The sequence below is a fragment of the Muntiacus reevesi genome, chromosome 18 (assembly GCF_963930625.1).
Source record: "Muntiacus reevesi chromosome 18, mMunRee1.1, whole genome shotgun sequence".
NCBI classification, from domain to species: domain Eukaryota; kingdom Metazoa; phylum Chordata; class Mammalia; order Artiodactyla; family Cervidae; genus Muntiacus; species Muntiacus reevesi.
The window spans coordinates 7,159,031-7,177,529 of NC_089266.1; the positions used below are offsets into that span (position 1 = coordinate 7,159,031).

Sequence of the window (18,499 nt, forward strand, 5' to 3'; positions counted from 1 at the left end):
ACATTGACATTTATGGGCATAAACTGCTTCATTGTATTTTGCCTTGGTTAGCTCCTCTGTGAAATGGAAATAATAGTCTGCTTCACTGCGGTGTTATGAGACTCGATGGATGTATGTTGGCTTTTGGTGAGTTGTGTCTGTGTGTGGAGGAGGATGTATGCTTGGTCCTTCCAGAGATGGTTTTCATTTCCTGCTTGCCCCGGTGTTCTGCCTCCCAGACCCATGATCCTTTGAGTACTGATTAGGAAAGGGAAAAAAAAGACAGCATGACTCACCTACGTGCACAGAAGGAAATGGCCCTTGACCATTCCCGGCTTGTGAGCCTTCCGGTCTTGTCTTCTGGCCGCTGTAATGTGGCCTTTGAACTGTTGAAAATGCCCAGGCCTATTTACCACTAGCATTTCCCTGCTTTCACCACAGTGAGTGGCCGCTTGGCCTTCTTTTGGGCTGCTCTTGAACAAGGCAGAGGTGGCCCTCACAGAGTAAGTGACAGAATTCCCATGCCAGGGAGAACCCAGCCACCCCAGGCTAGGGTCTGCAAGTCCATCTGGGTGATGATCTGATCTGAGCAGCAGACAGGAGGACAGAGGCAGGGCACGCTGTGCAGATAGCTCTCTTGTTCAGATTGAAAGAAATCCAAGGTAGGTCCTCTGTCTCGCCGCCTTCTGAAGGCAGCTTGGCTACACTTGTAGCCGAAACACCGCTGGGAGAAAGGTTGCAGTTGCTGGGAGTTGTGATCTCCTGCAAAGGGAAGAAGGACCGCTACTGTCCCTCTCACCCCCCGTCCCGACAGCCCCACAGCTGCCATCCGGGCCTTCTTGACAGCACTCGCCCCGCTCAGCTGAAGTGGAGACTCCCAGGAGCCCCACCCCGCCCCTGCGTGGTTCTGCATCCAAGAAGGAGCCGCTGCATGCCCGGTCCACCCGCCCATCAGCCACGCCGGCCCCGGCAGACTTCCTTCCCTTCGGGGCCACATGCCACGAATTTCTAACCAAGGTGTGGCTGGGTGCCTCCTTCCCCAGTGAGGACTTAACTTTTCGAAATTTATGTTGTAGAAGGGAAGCTGCCTGTCTTTAGGGATCCGGCACTTCTCACCTCTGTTCCTTGCTTCAGTCCATGTCCCTTGAGATGCTACTGTAGGATTCCTGGGTTTGACAGGATTTTACTCATTTGTATTAACATTGGGCTTCCCAGGTGGTTCAGTGGTAAAGAATTCCCCCCTCCGCATCTTCAGGTGTCTCTAATCAGGTCTGTGGTTAAATTTGAAATAGTCAGCTTTGTCTCCCCTTGGGAGGTGGCTCCAGCCAGAGCTTGCCTTCACATGAAGTCTGGGTAGTTCCACGTGACAGAGCCTCAGCGCCATGGGGGCATTACTGAAGCCAGGATTTCAGAGAGACTGTTTCTCTCCCCCTCCCTGCCTTTGCTTCCATCTCCAAGGCCAGCCCTGGAGCTGGCTTAGACTGTCTTGGCAGACGCCTGTTTAACCCTTTCCTGTAGAAACCTCTCTGCTTGTGGAGCTGAGCCTTCCCAGCAGTGAGCTGGGTGTGAAGGCAAGTCCATTGAATCCGAAATGGCCCCACCAGCTTCCGCCCATTTTTCTGATATGTTGAGTGTTTCCATCCGCAGGCAGGCAGCCTGCCGTGGCAGTGGCTCAGTCCTGACCAGCAGGATACAACTGAAGGAAATGTGCTGGTGACAGGCTTTCTTCTGGGCGTGTAGGTGAAGCAACCCCTGCCGGGGGTCTGCACCTCAGGGGGCTGCCCCCACGCAATGCTGGGTTCAGTGACTGCCGCTGAGTCTTGGGGTTACTGCCTCTCGTCCATGCCCCTGACACTGTCAGACCACAATGATTTTATTCTGGAGCTTAGAGCCATTTGGAATGGCTGCTTTCTGGGCATCCTGAAGTGACTCACATGTGTCACAGAAAACCTTGCTTGTCCGTCAGCTTGAAGCCTTCAGGCGGCCTTCTCGGGGTTCCTCGGCTCCTGAAACAGCAGGATTGTCTGCCTACAAGCTCACAAGGCTGTCATGAGAACTAAATGAGGTCTTTCACTGAAGTGCTTAGCGTGATACCTAACATTATTCCCCAAGACTGAGTTTTGTTTGTATCACATGCCTAGTGTTTGGCCCATTGCCTGGTACATAATAAATGCTTGGTAAGTTATTTGTGGAATAAATAAATGAACTTTACAATAATTCTTTTTTTTCCTTGTCTTCAGATCAGGAGCAACAAGGTAGACTTAAGGTGTTTTAAATTCTGTATTGGTGCCCCCCCACACACACACACACTCCTGCCTGCCCTGTTCTGCTCCTTTAGCTGCTCTGCCACCTTGCTTTCTGATGTTGAGTCCACACATTGAAACTCCCTGTGGATTTTAACAAGTTTGGAGTCTGGGGGTGATGTTTGCTTTGAAACCCTAAACAGGACTGAAAAACTACTGACCACTGGCTGGTTAGGCGTGGGTGGCGGCGGAGCGGAGGGGAGGGAGGGTGTGTCTGTCTGTCTGTCTGTCTGTCTGTGTGAGATCCGTGTTTGAGCGCCTGTTGTGGGCGGGGCACTGGCTGTTGCAGGCGCTGGGAACACAATGGCAAACAAGACATTGAACACACAGAACAGGGCAGGCATCCTCGTTGGCCAGGTGGGGGTGGGGTGGAGGACTGCTTCCTTGAGCAGAGGTCTGAAGTCTAAAGGGGGCTTCCTAGGCCGGAGTTGGGGAGAGGGTGATCCACGGAGCTGCCTTGCCAGGACCCTGGGGCAGAGAAGGAGGCCGACTTGGCCAGCAGAGTGTGCCCGGGGCTTCAGGCCACAGTGAGGGTTCTTTTTGAGTGAGATCTCTGCTCATGGAGTGAGATGTCACCAGGGCTTTGTAACTGCTCGGGCTGCCCCAGGTCTGAGAGGACAGAAGATTTGGGAGGCTTTGTTTCTCTGGTCTGCCTCCCCAGCTGCCCCCTACTTTTAAGATGCAGCATTGCATCTTCGGCCAGAAAAACCTAGTCTGGAACATTCTTTCCCCTGGAGTAGGGAGCGACTGTCCTTTGCCCTCTGCTCAGAGGGTTTTCTCTGTGCCTAGTGCTCCCGAACGTGGGGAGAAAAGGCAGAGTTTAGATTTGGCGGAATCCAGCCCCCAACTTGCCTTGTCTCAAGTTGGACCCCGGAGCTTCGAGTGTGCTTTGTGGGGCTGGCTCGGAAGTGTTGATGAAGTGTTGGCTGTAAACAAACCTCCACCCTCGCCACCAGGAGCTGCCGCTCCTCTGCTGAGTAAACCGCCAGCTCACGCGGCAGCTTGTCCCGTGTCATGGAGCCATATTGTTTTCACTTCCTTCCTCGGCCCTGGTCATGGTTTTGCTGGTGGCCGGACTTTTGTATTCTCTGCAGGGAGAACCACATCCCAGATTCCGTAATTCCAAAAAATGAGACCCCTGCCAAAGGACTGTTAGATTCTTCCAAGTTTCAGACACGACTGACTACAAAACCAAAATTATTAGGTTCAGATCACAGCCCTTCATGGACGGCCCCAGCCCACGGCAGCCACCTCACACCCTGGTCAGAGGGACTTAAGCCCTGGGAGAGTAGGGGGTGCAGGCAGTCTGAAGAAGAGGCCTCAGCGTTTTCCTTCTGCCTTTCTCACTTGGCTTCGTGGGACGATACGGATTTTGTTTTGCTTTGTTTTTCCTGTGTCTTAACAGGAATTGAACTGGGGAGCAGAAACCAGATTTGCCTGGTCTTTCCCCCTGGGAAGTGCTATGTGCAGTGCTCTCCCGGGCAGGACGCCCTGTCTCCACCTTCCTGAGGAATTGGGTGAAAAGCGCCCCGCCGGGGTGTCTGAGGGGGCGTGTGCTGTCACGTCCAGGTCTGTCCAGGTCTCTGGGACTCGTGCCTCCCAGCCGATGCAGACAGTCATCTGTCTGATAACTGGATCTCCAGGCTGAGTTCATTTCTGTGGCCAACGGAATATCCACCTAGAGGCCAGGGAGGGTGGGTTCGTACAAGTCCAGGCGGGTGTCCTGTGAGCCTTCTGAAACCGTGCTTTGGAGGAAGGAAAGAACAGTGGGCTCTTGTTGCTTTTTGCTCGTGTCCTCTCCTGCTCCCCTCCTGCCTCTTTAAGGATGTACCAAGTCTCTCTCTGGCAGGTTTTGCCAAACCGGTTTCTTGAACTGCTGGCAGCTTAATGTGTGAACCTTCCTTCAATCTAAGGAGATAGCCCTTTTAAATACTTCATCAGTTGTTTTTTCCAGCACCATGGCTGGCATCCAAGATAACTACCCCGAGCACTTCGTTCATTTTTGTGCTGAATTCCTGGTATCTGAGGCATGACTGTCCCTCTGGGTCTTTGTATTGAAGGTGGAGCCCCGTCCTCACCCGCAAAGCAGCTTTCGTTGGATGAAAGTTGCCTCGATGGACAGTTGAGCGTAAGTGGTTCTAAAAAGCATCTCTGGGGTGTTTGACGCCTGTCCTCAGTGGTCTCCCCGGACGCCCTGACTCTCCTTCCTCGCTGGGCTTTCCTCAGTACCCCCAGTGTCCAGTATCCCCAGCAACCAACTCCATTCCGAGAACATGTGTTGCGTGGCTCTAGGTCCTTCTGGGGTGTAGTCCAGCCCTTCTCAGGCTCACGTTGGGACAGCGGGGGGTCAGGCACCTTTTGGATGTGGAAGCACTTGGGTCATTGGCTTTCTTCTTCGGGGGCACCTTGGTACCACGCCACACGCCCAGGAACTCAACAGACCCACAACCCACGTGTCCACATCAGAGGGCAGAGGAATTCCCTGCTAGAGCGTAACAAGGTGTGGCCACCAGGAGGCCCAGAGTCCCATTGTTTGACTCTCCGGGGCCTTAGGAATCACAGGCGCCTGTGACGCAAGTTGGGGATCTAGACAAGCCGACTCCAGAACCTTGCCGTAGCTTGTGGCTCCCAGCCTGCGGAGGCTCAGTTAGGTGTTTGGCTTTTAGTGTTCTCTCAAGGCAGGAGAATCTTTGCTTGCAGTTGGGTCCGTGCACTTTGCTTGCAGATAGTGTGGAGCTGGGTTCCAGTTGGGAAGGGGTGGGGGTGTGGAACTTCTTTCTGGGGTGCTGGTTTGGAATTGAATAAGAGGCCATAGTTTCATGGGACTTGAGATGCACGCTGTGAGAGTAGAAAAGCAGAGACTAGCTGTCATACTGAAACCAACTACCAGGTTACTTTGGGGAGGGGAGCACGTATAGAAAGATAAATCTGGGGGAAAATGAGAAGCCAGGCCAAAAAAGGAAGGCCTGAAAGTAGAAAGACTTCCTGTTTGTGATTTTGCCCCATCATCTCTTTTTCTCCCCAAGACGTGACTAAACAAAGCTCAGCTAAGCCAGCCCAGGCCCTTGTGAAATGCAGGAATCTCCGCCTCTGCCCACCCACTCCGCCTCCCATCACTGGACACAGGCAGGCCCGGGAGCCTCACACCTTTTAATCTTATAAGAAGCTTGTGGTGTGAACATAGCCTTTCCCCTTTGAAGAGGCTCCTTGCTTGTTTGGTGACCAACTTCCTGTGAGCCTGGAGCAGACAGCAGAATTCCCACATGGCTGTCTTGCCTCCTTCCTCACTGCTCTGCATTTTGGCCTCTAAAGGGCCCAGGGCAGCGCTTTGGGAAAGAGCCCTAGGAGGCCTTTGATGAGTTAATGCATCAGGCCTGTGGGGCCAGCCAGATGTCCCCAGAGGGGAGGTAGGATGTGCCTAAGTGATGTTTTCCCACAGTGAGCACCCAGACAGCTGTCCCCTGGAGAGAGAATTAAGGACCTTTTACAGCCCAGCTTGCCACACTCTTTAGCATGGGTTCCCCCAGAGTCATAGCTACAAAGGGATTGTTGTGGGGCCGGTGGAGACCCGCTCTCTGTGGAGCAGCTGATTGATGACCAACCTGAATTTGGTGCGGCAGCCCTCTGGGGGTGCCTCCGCTTTGCCCACCTGATTGGCAGGGGGCGAGTGACTGGGGGTGATGGTTGCTAAGCAACCTGGCATGGACGTTATGCCCGTCCAGGTCGAATGAATAGCTGCAGTGTTCCAAAGAATGAGGGGGTTTTGGCCTGTCCCAGGGACTTTTTGGAGAAGAGGGCTAAGAACTGCTGGTCTTAGAACAGAGCCTGGGGGCTGGGGGGTTGGTGGCCTCCCTGTGCCTGCCTTCTGAGATGTCACCTTGGTGTCAAGTCGCATTGTGTGAGTGGCATACACAGCGCTGCCCGGCCGCCTCCATGTGCCTGCGATTGTTACTGTCTTATCTCCTTCCTCACTGACCAAAGCGAGGGGACACAAGATCCAGCCTCATGAGCACAGCTTCTGCCACTGTGATCATGCCATGTCATGGCACCTGAGACCCCCGACCTGTGTTGAGGGGCTCGGTTTCTCCAGAAATGGGGAGAACAGGTATGTATTTACCATTGTGCATTTGGGGCAGCAGAAGCAAGGAAAGTAGGTGCCCACCCATGTGACCATGGCCAGAACTGGATTTTCTTGACTACGACACATAGCACATGGGGGTTTTAGTTCCCCAACCAGGGACTAAACCCATGTGCCTTGCATTGGAACCACTGGATCTGCAGGGAAGCCTTTACTTTGAGCAGTGAGATCCGGAGCGGTCTGAAGAGAAACCTTTGCCCCTAGGGCTCTGTATACCTCCAGAACGGAGGACATGGCATGGAAGTGGGTGCTGGGGGCAGGGGCTTGCATGAAGGGTCAGAGAGCTTTCTTTGGAGAGACGGAGCCCGTGTAAAGAGAACCAGCAGGTGAGCTGGGAGACAGTCAAGCTGCCTGGAGCTGGACTGTCCTGAGAGCGCGTGACTCACTGAAGGCCTGCGGCCTGCCTGCCCCCTGCCTGCCCCCGGTTCAGTGAACTGCCCCTGTGATAAAGCCTCCCTTTTTGCTGAAGCTGAAAGTGAGAAAAATCTCTTGGGAGGAGACAGTCTCTTGCGTTTTGGTCTTGAGATTCTGTAGCCACCTCTTGTTTCCTGGGCGCCGGGCAGAGGTGCTGTGTTCTGAGGCGGCTGGCCAGGTCCAGAGGAGCAGTGGCAGGGTCCAGGTTTGCAGGTCATGGCTGGCTGGCTGCTGGTCGCTCTCCTCGGCGTTGGGGGTGTGGTCACTGCTGGAGGCCGTGGAGGAGAGACTGAAGCAGGTGGCTGGAGCATCCGGGCTGCTCTGATGAAGGAAGAAGGAATATTCTGAGGTTCATGGGTCTCAGGACCCCCAAAGTGTCGGCTCGCTCTGCGGGCTCCTCGCAGTGCTTCTACCTTTTCTTCTTAAAAATCCTGAGTGGTGTCTGAGGAGAGTGACTCTGGGTCAGGAGCCCCGCGCTTACTCCTTGTGTTTCTCTTTTTCTCTTGCAGGATAACCCGGAAGTAGAAAAGCGAGATCCCCAGGAATTAGTTGGTGAGTACCCTGGGGTGGAGGGTGCCAGGGGCAGGTCTCTGAGCCTTGCCCAGAGCCAGCTGGCTTCCAGCCACCCAGGCGGCTTCTCTTTGCTTCAGCCGAGGCAGCAGCTCAGCTGAGAGCCTGTCTCCGGACTCTGACTCTCAGGGCCTTTGGCATTTCCTAAGACATCTGGGTGAGACACCCAGGGAACAATTCTTCTTTGAAAACTGTTTTTATGGTGCATTTCATGGAACTTTGGTCAGTTGCCAGTGTTGTCAGGAGGGACTCAGGGCCCCCTCCAGCTGAGAGCTTGTTCTTGAGCTCTGCGCCTGTCCTCCAGCCTTGGACCCCCTGAGCGTCTCCGCTGGCGTGTTCATGGGCTCAGGGCGCAAACGTGGCCTCTGCCGGCATGCTGCTGTGTCCCCGGGAGGGAGCATGGCTCCCAGCCCTGGAGCCTGGGGCCCTTTGTGTAACTGGCCAGGGTGGTTACGGTTCTGGAACATGGCCCATGTGTCATCCCAGCCCCGTGTTAGTCCATCCTCTTCAGCCTTTCAGAAGGTCTCTCGACTCCTTTCATTTCTGCCATGGACTTTGTCTGGCAAAGGCTTCCCCCAAGGCCTGGCCCAGCCTCACGTTGTGGGGGGTTGGCCCTCCCCCTCCGTGGCGAGACTGTCTGTCTCTTCCCGCCCACTTTCCATCATTAATCCTCACAGAGCGGAGTTCCTGCTCCTCTCTCCCAGATGGCGCCTTTGCGGCTCACTCGCCCTGCCGGGGGGGTGGGGGGTGCCCAGGCTGGAAATGCTGTATCCAGCAGCCCCTCCAGCCTGTTCTTTTGCTGGACAGGATGCCTTCACCAGGGCTGGCAGGTGGGGACCCATTCTGGTTGTTGGGAACACCATTCATGATATTTGTCTCCTGAGGGGAGGACTGGGTAGGGCCCTGACCACGTGGAGCAGCCCAGATGCTCGGTGGGATTCTGCCCTTCAGCCCCAGGTTTGCTGATGAATGGAGTATGAGTCTTTCTTCTCCTATTAAAAAACAAACCCAAATTTTCCTAAAACCAAAGAGCCTGATCTTTGGAAAATGGCACCGGAGGGGCAGCGCAGTTGGTTTCACGGGCAGAGGGAGCAGAGCGCAGCCCCCCGGGAAGCCCGCGGCCTTCCCCGAGCAGGCTGTCCGTGGGGCCGGCCCTGGACCGCAGCCTTGTCCTCCCCTGTCCCTGCTGTTCACTGCAGGACGGCAGGGGCGGAGCCGCCCCCCGGGAACGCAGCCGGGCAGCACTCTCCGCTCCTGCTACCGGCGCTCACTTGGCAGGAACGTGTGTGGGCTTCAGCCATCTCAGCCCCAAACTCGTCCACAAACAGCTTTGACTTCTCTCCTTGTCACTGTTCGCAAGCAGCTTTGTGAGGTGTACCACACATAGAGCGGAACCCCCGCCGCAGTCCTGACGCAGGACGTCTCTGTGACTGTAGAGCGTTCTCTGTGCCCGTCCCCTTGCACACGTTTCCTCCTCCGGCCTCAGGCAGGCAGTGATCTCTTTTCTTCACTATAGTTTTGTCTCTTTAGAGTTTCTCATAAATTGGTTTATTTGTTGGCCTCAGCACTACTAGCATTTTGGGGTGGATAATTTTTTGTTGTGGCGGCCTGGCTTGTGCGTTGTACACTGTTTTAGCAGCATCCTTGGTCTCCACCCACTAGAGACCAATAGCAGCCTCCTCTCCCTGCCAAATATGACAACGAAAAATGATTCTAGACATTGCCAAATGTCAACTTGGGGGCACAACTGCCCCTGCCCAAGAACCATTAATACAAATGGACTCATTGTTTGTTTGGTCTGACTTCTTCATTTCCCATAATGTTCTTAAGACCCTTCCATGTTTTTGAGCATATCCATAGTTTTTGTTTCTTTTCTTTAATTGGTAATATTATTTCATTGTGGGGTTACACCACAGTTTCTTGAATCCATTCCCCCATAAAGAACACGGATGAAACTTGAAGCCTCCTGGTTAGGGTTCCTCTTCCCACTTCTCACTGAGGAGGTGGTGGACGACCTGCAGAGTGGCTTCCGCTCACCTGCCCTGGTTGTCCCCACCTTTTCCTTGGCTCAGCTCCTTCCATTCATGCCTCTGGATGGGAAGACTCAGGTTGCTCCACTGGTGTGGACAGCGTTTTCACTTGTGTAGACAGGCCCACGTTTAATGGAGCAAAGGGGAGCAGAGAAGCTGGCTAAGGGCTCCCCAGCTCTGTAGGTGCTTGACAGAGGGGAGCGGGCACCCGGTCCTCCCCTCCAGGTGCCCCGCCAGTGGCCCTGGAACAGCGGCCCCGGGATGATCATCCAGTTGAGTTCTCCGTGTCTCTGGTGAGGCAGAAACACTCCACCCACTCCTGCTTCCAGCTCCACAGCACCCGCCAGGCATGCCTTTACTCTCGCCGTTAACAAACGCCCCGCTGACGAGCCACTCCTGTGCAGATCCATGCCTGGCAGCTGTGGATACCTGTGCGGCTTTGTGAGGTGGGTGTGCACCCGGGGTGAATCACGCTGACACAGGCTTCTCAGAGCCTGAGCACGGTGCCCGCCCAGAACACCCCTGCAGACCCAGAGCACCCACAGGCCTGGGCTGCCCCCGAGGGCCTGGACACGCGTCTCGATGTGTTTTCAGGGAGATTGATTTGAGGCTCTGTGGCAGCGCCAGTAGCCCTATGTGCGGGTCTCATTTCTTCTGCTTTAGATGCATTCTGAGACTTGGGAAGGACAAAGTTGCAGGAAGATTGCTCCTGAAATCTGCGAGAGAAACTTTTACCGTGTTTCCTGCATGTGTCCCTTCATCCCGTTGCTCCCGGGAGGAACTCTCTTGTTCCCAGCCCAGTTCTAGCCACGAGCTTGGGAGGACCTCCCCCTCCCTGTCCCACTGTGTACCACTTGGGTGGTTGGGTTGCTAATGGCAACAGCGTCACACCCTGTTTTTCCAAAAGGCTTTCCTGGCAAATGCCAAAGGGCACTCTTTGTCTCTCTGTCACGTGCACACACGCACTCCCCACCCCAGGGAGGCCGTCTCCCCCTGCTGTGCACCCAGAGCCTGCCCTGGCCCTCCTGGCTTTTGGTGCTGATGCTTACAAAACACGAGAGCCAGCACAGCCCGGGTAATTCCGCTCTCAGCCTGCCTCTGCAGCCTGCTCAAGCCTCGCTTCGGGCTTAGAACTCCTGCCTCTCTCAGGGCTAGGAGGAAGGAGGAAGTTGGGATGAGATCAAGGTGTCACCCTTGCTTCAGGAGGCAGGAGACGGAAGGGGCTGAGCAAAGAGAAGCACACGGTCCCATGGTGGAACGTGCTCCCAGACTGCACTGGTGTCTCGGTCCGCAGCAGGATGACATACCTATGCCCTGTTCCTGGGGCATGACCAGGGAGACCCCACCAACAGTGAGAGTCGGCACGTGTAGCCTTGTTAGGAGATGGTCCCTGGGCTCGAGCTCCAGCCTCAGTGTGCGCAGACTCGTTTGGCAGCAGCTGAGAAGTGAAGCTCAAAGCAGAAAGCAAAGCACCTTATCTGCTAAGAAAATATTAATCCAGCCCCGGGAGAGAAGGGAAAGGTTCACCTGGCCATCCCCCGGCAGTCCGGGCGGCCACTCAGGGCTGAGAGAGTCCCGCCGGGGCCGGCACATGTCGAGTACCCAGTGAGTACTTGCTGGGTGTTAGTGGTGCTGGGTTGTTCATTCTTTGCCTTCATCTTGCCCCACCCTGCTCCGCCTGCTGTTTGCTCATTGTGTAGTCCTTTTCATGAGCAAACGTCTTAAAAAGCACAGACAGAATCTTACAACAAGCAGCCATTGTCTGGGTGATCCAGAGCACGGCTCTGCCTTTGCCAGGGTGGCCGGAGGCAGCAGGGAGGGGAGTGGAGGGAGAGGAAAACGTGGGTGGGCAGGGGCACATCGCCAAGGGGGTTGTCCCTTGGGGGCTGTGGGTCTTCACTTCAGAATCAGGCCTTTTGTTCCCAGGAATGAAGTGGACCGAGTGAGGTTGATTGGTTTACTGCTGAAGGACCCGAAGTTAATAACCAGCAGGTCATTTTGTATTGAATAGATGTCATTTATGTACAAAGCAGTTTTGAATGCTGAGTCCCGAAGCCCAGGGAACCCTGAGCTTCTGGTGGACCCTGGGTAGCAGAGCCTGAGGTGGAAGGACAGCACCAAGCAGCTCTGAGTCCCCAGGATCCTGGGAGAGTGTTTCAGGGGCAGAGCCCGTGGGAGGCAGAGCCATGTGCGAGTGTCTTCCCAGCCCTGAGCTCATGACTTCACGTTGGTAGCTTGAAATTGATTGGCCATGACGGGAGAATTCACACCAGAGAAAGGGACAGATGCTGCGAGTCGTGGGTCTGCCCCTCGCACCTCCCAGCTGGCCTTAAGCACTCACCAGCACCCCCAGGACACAGTCTTTCCTCTGGGCACGGTTGTGATGTGGCCACTCATGCCCTCTGCCTAAACTGCTTGCCCCACCTCACCTACCGGCTCCTTCAGGTCATTTGAGTTCATGCCAGATGCACCCTCAGAGGGCCACTCAGTACGCCCTGTCTTACCAGTCTCCCGTGTGTGGCCCTCCTTGAGCACTTTGCGTGCCTTTCTTGTCTTGGACGATATTTTACTGTCCATGTCGGGCCCCCACCCTGACCCTCCCTCGCACCCACAGAACTCCTCTGTTCTTTCCGCAGCCTCCTTTTCTGAAAGAGTCCGGAACATGTCACCTGATGAGATCAAGATCCCTCCAGAGCCCCCCGGCCGGTGCTCTAACCATTTACAGGTACGTGCACGCTCAGCTGCTAAGGCCCGTGCAGACGAGGAAATCTGGGCGGGTGTCTGGCTGGGTCTGACTTTAAACGGCTTCTGGAAAAGAAACAGCCCAAGTGGGAAGGAGCCTGCAGTCCTGGTGACCTCGCCTAGGCCGCTCCCAGGAGCCAGCTTCGTACCCCCAGCTGCCTTTGCAGCCTCAGCCGGGCCCCCGCCTGCCCCAGGACACTGCCAGCAGAGCAAGCAGCACGCCTCTTGTGGGCATCCCTGAGCCCAGGGAATGTCTCCGAAGGAACTTGGCTGAGAACCTGAGGGGTCATCAGAATGTAAGAGAAACGAGTAGGAATGCAAATACACAAGTATGTAAATGCATACGCTTCAGTCCTCATTTTCCTGAAATGGCAGTTCATTGGCTTCTTGTCTGATGATCCCTATCTTGCGGAGGTGGAGCCTGGAGTACAGTCCCTCCCTCGGGAGCAGGCCCCCAGGCTGGCCTTAGTCCTGGCCTTAGTCCTCCCTGTCAGCCTTGGTGGCGGTTTCTCCTTGTCCCTCTGCGTGTTCCCCTTTGAAGGGGCCCTTGTGAGAGTAGGGCCGACACCCACGGCTGCTCCGGAGTGGGGCCTATGGCTACGCCCCAAGCCTTTGCACACGCTGACGGATGGGTGACTTATGGGGCCTGCGGCTGGGAACGTAGCGACCTGGGTGGGTGCTGAGTGGGGCTGGGCTGCAGTGCACAGTCCCTTCTCTTCCCGGAAATCCCTTCCCTTTGCCATCTCCCCACCACCGCCACATACCACCCCACCCCCGGCCCTGTGTCATTCACACTCCAGGCAACAATCCACAGCCTGTAAGGACAGTCGAGCAGTCACCAGGCAGAGATAGCCGGCCCCAGTCTTCAAGATCAAAATGTTTCTCCTTTTTAGATCCTGCTGGTGGCAGAAACCATGACACTGAGCAAAGGTTTTAGTTCCCCTGAGATAGGAGAATCCGCCTGACAGCTGAGGGCACACAGGAAAGTCATCTGTAAGAAACAGCTGTGCCTCCACCTGCCGAGCCTTCTAGGTAGGCCTGCCTCCATCACCCGCAGAGAGAGGACATGGAGGCATGCACTCGGCTTCTCTCTTCCTGGCAAACGTGTTACAGACCTCTCTCTCCAACTCAGTGCTTCCCCTGGGCAGTCTTGACTCCTGACAGGAGTGGGTCACCTTTCCTGATGTTCCAGAGGACCTCGCTCAGCACCCCCCCCACCTCCTCTTGCAGGTGAAGAGTACCCCAGGTGGTTTCCTCCTGGACAGTCTGTGTTTAGCTGCCACTAGTGGGGGAGGCTGCCAAGAGACCCTACCCTGGGCCAGCACCAGCCTCGCTGGGTAAACCTGCTCCTCCTCAGAGGTGGCCCTGCCCTGAGGCTCGGGTTCCTGAGACCTCTTCACTCCCCGGGCAGCCCTGACGCCATCTGTTGCTGGCATCATCTCCGTGGGCCTGGGGGCACCTATACTGCTGGCCTGGACCCTGCCCAGTGGCTCTCTGGTTTCCCATTGAGCCAGAGCAGGACTTGAGGGGAGACTGGATGAGAAACAGGCTCTTGAAACAGGCTCTACCCCAGCGGTGCCTCTTGGTAAAGTGGTAAGGACTAGCCAGCTGTGAGTCTCCCCTCAGAGGACACTGGGGAGGCTTGTGACACCTCTCCTCCTGCCTTCCCAGGTCTCTAGCTGGGTCTTAACCCCATGTTAAAATTAAAATTCAGCATTTTCAGCTCCCACCTAGCAACGCTCACTCTTGAAGCTTCTCTTCAGATGATTCAGCAGCTGATCCCAAGTGGGAGTTTGTTCACTGTCCTCTCCATGGCTTCTCTAGCTCCACCTTCTTATTCCTCCTTCTGCTGACCACCCAGAGGGGATCAGGAGAAAGCACAGCGAAAGCAGACTGGTCTCTGTCTGTCTCGTCTGCACTGGGTGGAGGAAGACCGTCTGGCCAGAGCAGGGATTCATGGCTCCCCCACGTCCTCATGTCCACAGCACGCGTGACCACAGGCTGGGATTGCGAGGGGTTCCGTCACCATCGTCCTGTCTCTCTTCCGTAGGACAAGATCCAGAAGCTGTATGAGCGGAAGATAAAGGAGGGAATGGACATGAACTACATCATCCAGAGGAAGAAGGAATTTCGGAATCCCAGGTGAGTTTTCTGTGAGCCAACAGGGGGGTGGTTGGAGGGGTGATGTTGGACTGGGGACAAGAATGCCCCCAGAGAGGTGGCAGAGAGGGGCCCGGCTCAGATCCCAGCTGAGCCCAAAGAGACCATCACCCTAACTGCGTTAACCTCGCTGAGGCTTCATCTACCGTTGAAGAGCCGGGCAGCACGTGCAGAGGTGCAGAGGGGAAGCCACGAGACGCGAGCTGGGCGGGGTCTGCCTGGGCTCTCATTCCTTCTCTCCTCCTGGAGCGCATGACCTCCTGAGGGCTTAGTGTCCTCAGCCGTACGAGGAGAGGATTGTCTCATGGTCACCACAGGTCCTCCTACCTCGAGAAAGCTGTCCACTCTATGCAGGTTTGACAGACAGACCTGTGTCTGGGTCTCACTCCGTCCAGCATTCAAGCGAGTGACACACCCAGGAAAGAGCCTCGTGTGCCGATAGGCAAGAGCTGCTCTTACCGCTGTGGGCCTAAATGGGGAGGCCCCAACCCAGCCCCACAGACTAAAGGTCTGACGTCCAGTTGAAACCTCATCTTGACACCATACTCACTCTGGCCGCTGGCCCCAGTCCTTCTCTGTGGAAGGTTGGAAGGCCAGAAGTGACTTTTAATGTCAAGTCAGTGGACATTTGCCCTCCCACCTGGAAACTTGCTTAGAACAGTTCAACTGGGCTAAAGACTTGGTCTGCACCCAACTGCTAAATGGTTCTGATCTCTTGAAATCTGGTGCTACACAGGGCCACGGGCCTCGGGCTCGCTTAGCACCTTGTGGTTTTCTTCTTTCAGCATCTATGAGAAGCTCATCCAGTTCTGCGCAATTGATGAACTCGGCACCAACTATCCAAAAGTACGTGCCACCTGCAGAGGCGGGGCGTGAGGGAGGGGACCCAGGGCCCTGTGCCCTCCCCACTGGCTTCAACCTGGAACCACTGGAAGGTTCGTGTGGCACAGTGGCAGCAGAGGAGAGCCGTCCCCATCGCTCCTGTTTGAGCCCTGGGGCCTCTGATTGGTTAGGGGCTAGTGTGGGCTTGCCGTGCCCTGTACGTCAGCCCGTCCACAGTGCTGCTCTGCCCTCAGTGTCCTAAGAAGGGTTGGCTGGAGATGGGATAGCAGCTGTGCCTCCCTGCCCTTGAAGGCAGGAGACTCCAGGCCAGGAAGATCCATGGAAAGACTTGGGGAGAAGCATGTGGTCTCTTGAGTCATTTCTATTTACTGGCCCTTTCTGCAACTCTGAACTTTTCTTTTTCAGGATATGTTTGACCCCCACGGCTGGTCTGAAGACTCCTACTATGAGGCATTAGGTGGGTAGCCGTTCATTTGCCTGCTCACCCATCCATCTGTCTGTCTCTCCAGTCATTAGGCAACACAGGTTTCAGGGTCTCCTCCATGTTCAGCCATGTCTGAGGAGCTGAGTATGCAACCTTGAACCATCCAGATCCCCGTCCCTGACTTAAGAAGCTTACAACACAGTGAAGAAGATAGGATCAAAGGAGTGATTCCAGCAATAACGAGCGGGGTGATGAGGATGCAGGCTGGGCCGCCTGACTGAGGGCCGGGGGAGGGTGGGCGGCCTCATGGAGGACGCCGTGTCCAAACGAGGTCTGACGGTGCGCAGAGGCGGCCGAGCAGCATGGGCGGGTCCCGGGCAGGGGGCCAGCGGGAGTGCAGCGCTGTGTGCCGGGCCCGCTCCCTCGGGTGCCAGGTCCCAAACCAGTGGCCTCTGGGCCACCAGATACGGCCGGTCGGTGTGTGGTGTTAGGCCTGTATAAGTTCTGTCTTGCTTTAATTTGAATTCAGTGCTAGTGTTTTATCTAAAAATCCAGAGACTTCTCTGGTGGTCAGGTGCTTAAGACTCCGCACTTCCACTCTAGGGCGCTCGAGTTCGATTCCCTGGTCGAGGGACTAAGATCCCATGTGCTGTGCAGCTAGGCCAGAAAAGAAATAATGCAAATCTCAGATCCCGGTTGCTGAGAAGGTGGTTACCCTAGGCCAGCATTCCCCCGTGGCTGCAGCCTGCTGGAGCCCAGGGGCAGCTCACCCCTCCAGATGGGGTGCACAGCCCCAGCTTCAGGGCCTTTGGAGTGTGAGGCCCCGGCTTTGTGCTGGCTGAGGGCTGGCTGGTGACTTTGCCCATCACAAAGAGCTGCTGCAAACAGGAGGCCCGGGGGAACGGCAGGCAGCGGTTCGGGGTTCTTTGGCCTGAGTTAAATCTTCTTGTTTAATCCACTGCTCTGTAACTGCTTGTCCTGTCTTTGTAGCCAAAGCCCAAAAGATTGAAATGGACAAGTTGGAAAAGGCCAAAAAGGAGCGAACCAAAGTAAGTTTTGGGTGGACATCCTGATGAAGGGGGTAGCTGTCTGGGGCGCACGGGTCCTGCAGGCTGAGCCGGGGGGCTTCCCTCACCCCCACCCCACCCCCACCGCTGGTTCACACCCAGTGACACTCTGAGCAGCCTTAGATGTGCTGGGTTTTAAGCCTCCATGACAGCTTGAAGACGCTTCCCGGGCTGCTTCCGCTTGGTTTCGGGGTCTTAATGTTGGCTGCGTCATGTCCCCTCCCCCCCACACCATTACAGCTGCCGAGCCCTGGGGGCTTTCCCTTTGGGCCCATCGGCGGCCTCCTCGGCCTGAACGGAGGAATTAGGGACGTATTGCTCCGTATTCCCAGGGCGCTCTGGTCTGTGCCGTTGTTGGCTTCCAGCACTGGCCTCTGCAGCCCGCCTGGGAGCTTCCATGCCCATCCTGTGGCCAGGTGACCCCTCGCGTCAGGATCTGAGCGTGCTGCTCGCCCCTGGTCTGGGTCCTTCAGGGACGGAAACTGAGCCGTGAGACCAGGTCCTTGGGGTTGTGCCCTTTTTGACCGGAGTCTCGAGGCAAGAACACAGCCGCGGGATGCCCGCTCGTCCACCTGCGGTCGAGCCTGGTCCTCCTGCAGCAGGTGTGGCCTCCAGGACGTGTCCCCCCCCCTCCCCGGGGCCACAGGGTTAATCCCTCGGGGAGCTGGTGCTTGGGCAGTCAGGGGTCCTCATTCTTAACCCTTGATTGAATTTCCCGACTCTCTCTCCTTCCCCCTTTCCAAACCCCAGGCTTGTTGCAGGGACGTGTCTGCAGCACCTGGGGGCCGGAGCTGTCCTTCCCCTGTGCGCACGGGCACCGCCTCCCCCGAGGTGTGAGGGCGGGGCCTGGGCGGGCAGGGGTGCCCCAGCACGGAACAGATGGCCATGGCGGGAGGGGCCCGGTGTCTGCGGGAAGCTCTCTTCAGAGGAGTAACCATCCTCTTCAGGCGCGTCTCCAACGCCTCCCCCACTTCAACAGTCAGAGCTGGTTCTCAGCGCCTCCCTTGTGCGGTGCCAAGTTGCCTCCTGTCCCCCGGGAGCAGACAGCTGGCAAAAAGACGTGGATCCACGCTGTGCGCAGGTCTGACACTCGTCCCTCTTGCCCCCAGATTGAATTTGTGACGGGCACCAAGAAAGGCACCACGACTAACGCCACGGCCACCACCACCACCACAGCCAGCACAGCCGTCGCAGGTACAGGCGGTTCCACTCCGCCTCCACGCCTTATCTGCGGGAGCAGGGCTCTGGGCCTGGGGTGGGTTCTGGCTCCTCGGCTGCCCTCGGCTTCCTGGGGCTGCGGCCTGCCGTTTCTGCTCCCTGGTCTTGGACCGCTGGCCTGGGTGGTCCTGACTTCTCCCTGGCCTCTTCCCCAGATGCCCAGAAGAGAAAGAGCAAGTGGGACTCGGCCATCCCGGTGACGACGATAGCCCAGCCCACCATCCTCACCACCACGGCCACCCTGCCAGCTGTCGTCACCGTGACCACCAGCGCCAGCGGCTCTAAGACCACCGTTATCTCTGCCGTGGGCACCATTGTGAAGAAGGCCAAGCAGTGACCCGAGGGACCCCAGGGACCGCCTTAGGGTGGCTCGGACAGTCTCCCCTCCACGGAGGGGAGGAGCCACTCTGGGACCTGACGAGACCGCGGCCTCCTGGGAGGTTCCACATTGTATATTTCAGGACTGGGACCCGTTCCCCATCCCTCCTCCCTGCGAGGAGCTCCGGGTGGCGTTTGACCTGGAAGAAGCAGGGCTGCAAAGGAGCAGGGCTCTGTGGACGGTGCCCCCACCGCGGGGTCTGCGCCCTATTAAAGTGCCGCGTCCTCACGTC

General features: G+C 56.5%; 1 protein-coding gene across 2 annotated transcripts in view; it reads left to right on the forward strand.

Annotated features, from left to right (window-relative positions):
* The window catches only part of SAP30BP (SAP30 binding protein), a 32,318-nt gene extending 13,819 nt beyond the window's left edge, over window positions 1–18,499 (forward strand). Inside the window, exons 4-12 of one of the 2 annotated variants that reach the window (XM_065909903.1) lie at window positions 7,344–7,386; window positions 12,071–12,159; window positions 14,227–14,318; window positions 15,122–15,182; window positions 15,585–15,636; window positions 16,594–16,652; window positions 17,421–17,501; window positions 17,780–17,864; window positions 18,044–18,499. In XM_065909903.1, coding sequence (XP_065765975.1) covers window positions 7,344–7,386; window positions 12,071–12,159; window positions 14,227–14,318; window positions 15,122–15,182; window positions 15,585–15,636; window positions 16,594–16,652; window positions 17,421–17,501; window positions 17,780–17,864; window positions 18,044–18,225 — 744 coding nt within the window. In that variant the 3' untranslated portion in view covers window positions 18,226–18,499. The remainder of the gene's footprint in view (window positions 1–7,343; window positions 7,387–12,070; window positions 12,160–14,226; window positions 14,319–15,121; window positions 15,183–15,584; window positions 15,637–16,593; window positions 16,653–17,420; window positions 17,502–17,779; window positions 17,865–18,043) is intronic. The other variant, XM_065909904.1, reaches the window with a different exon arrangement.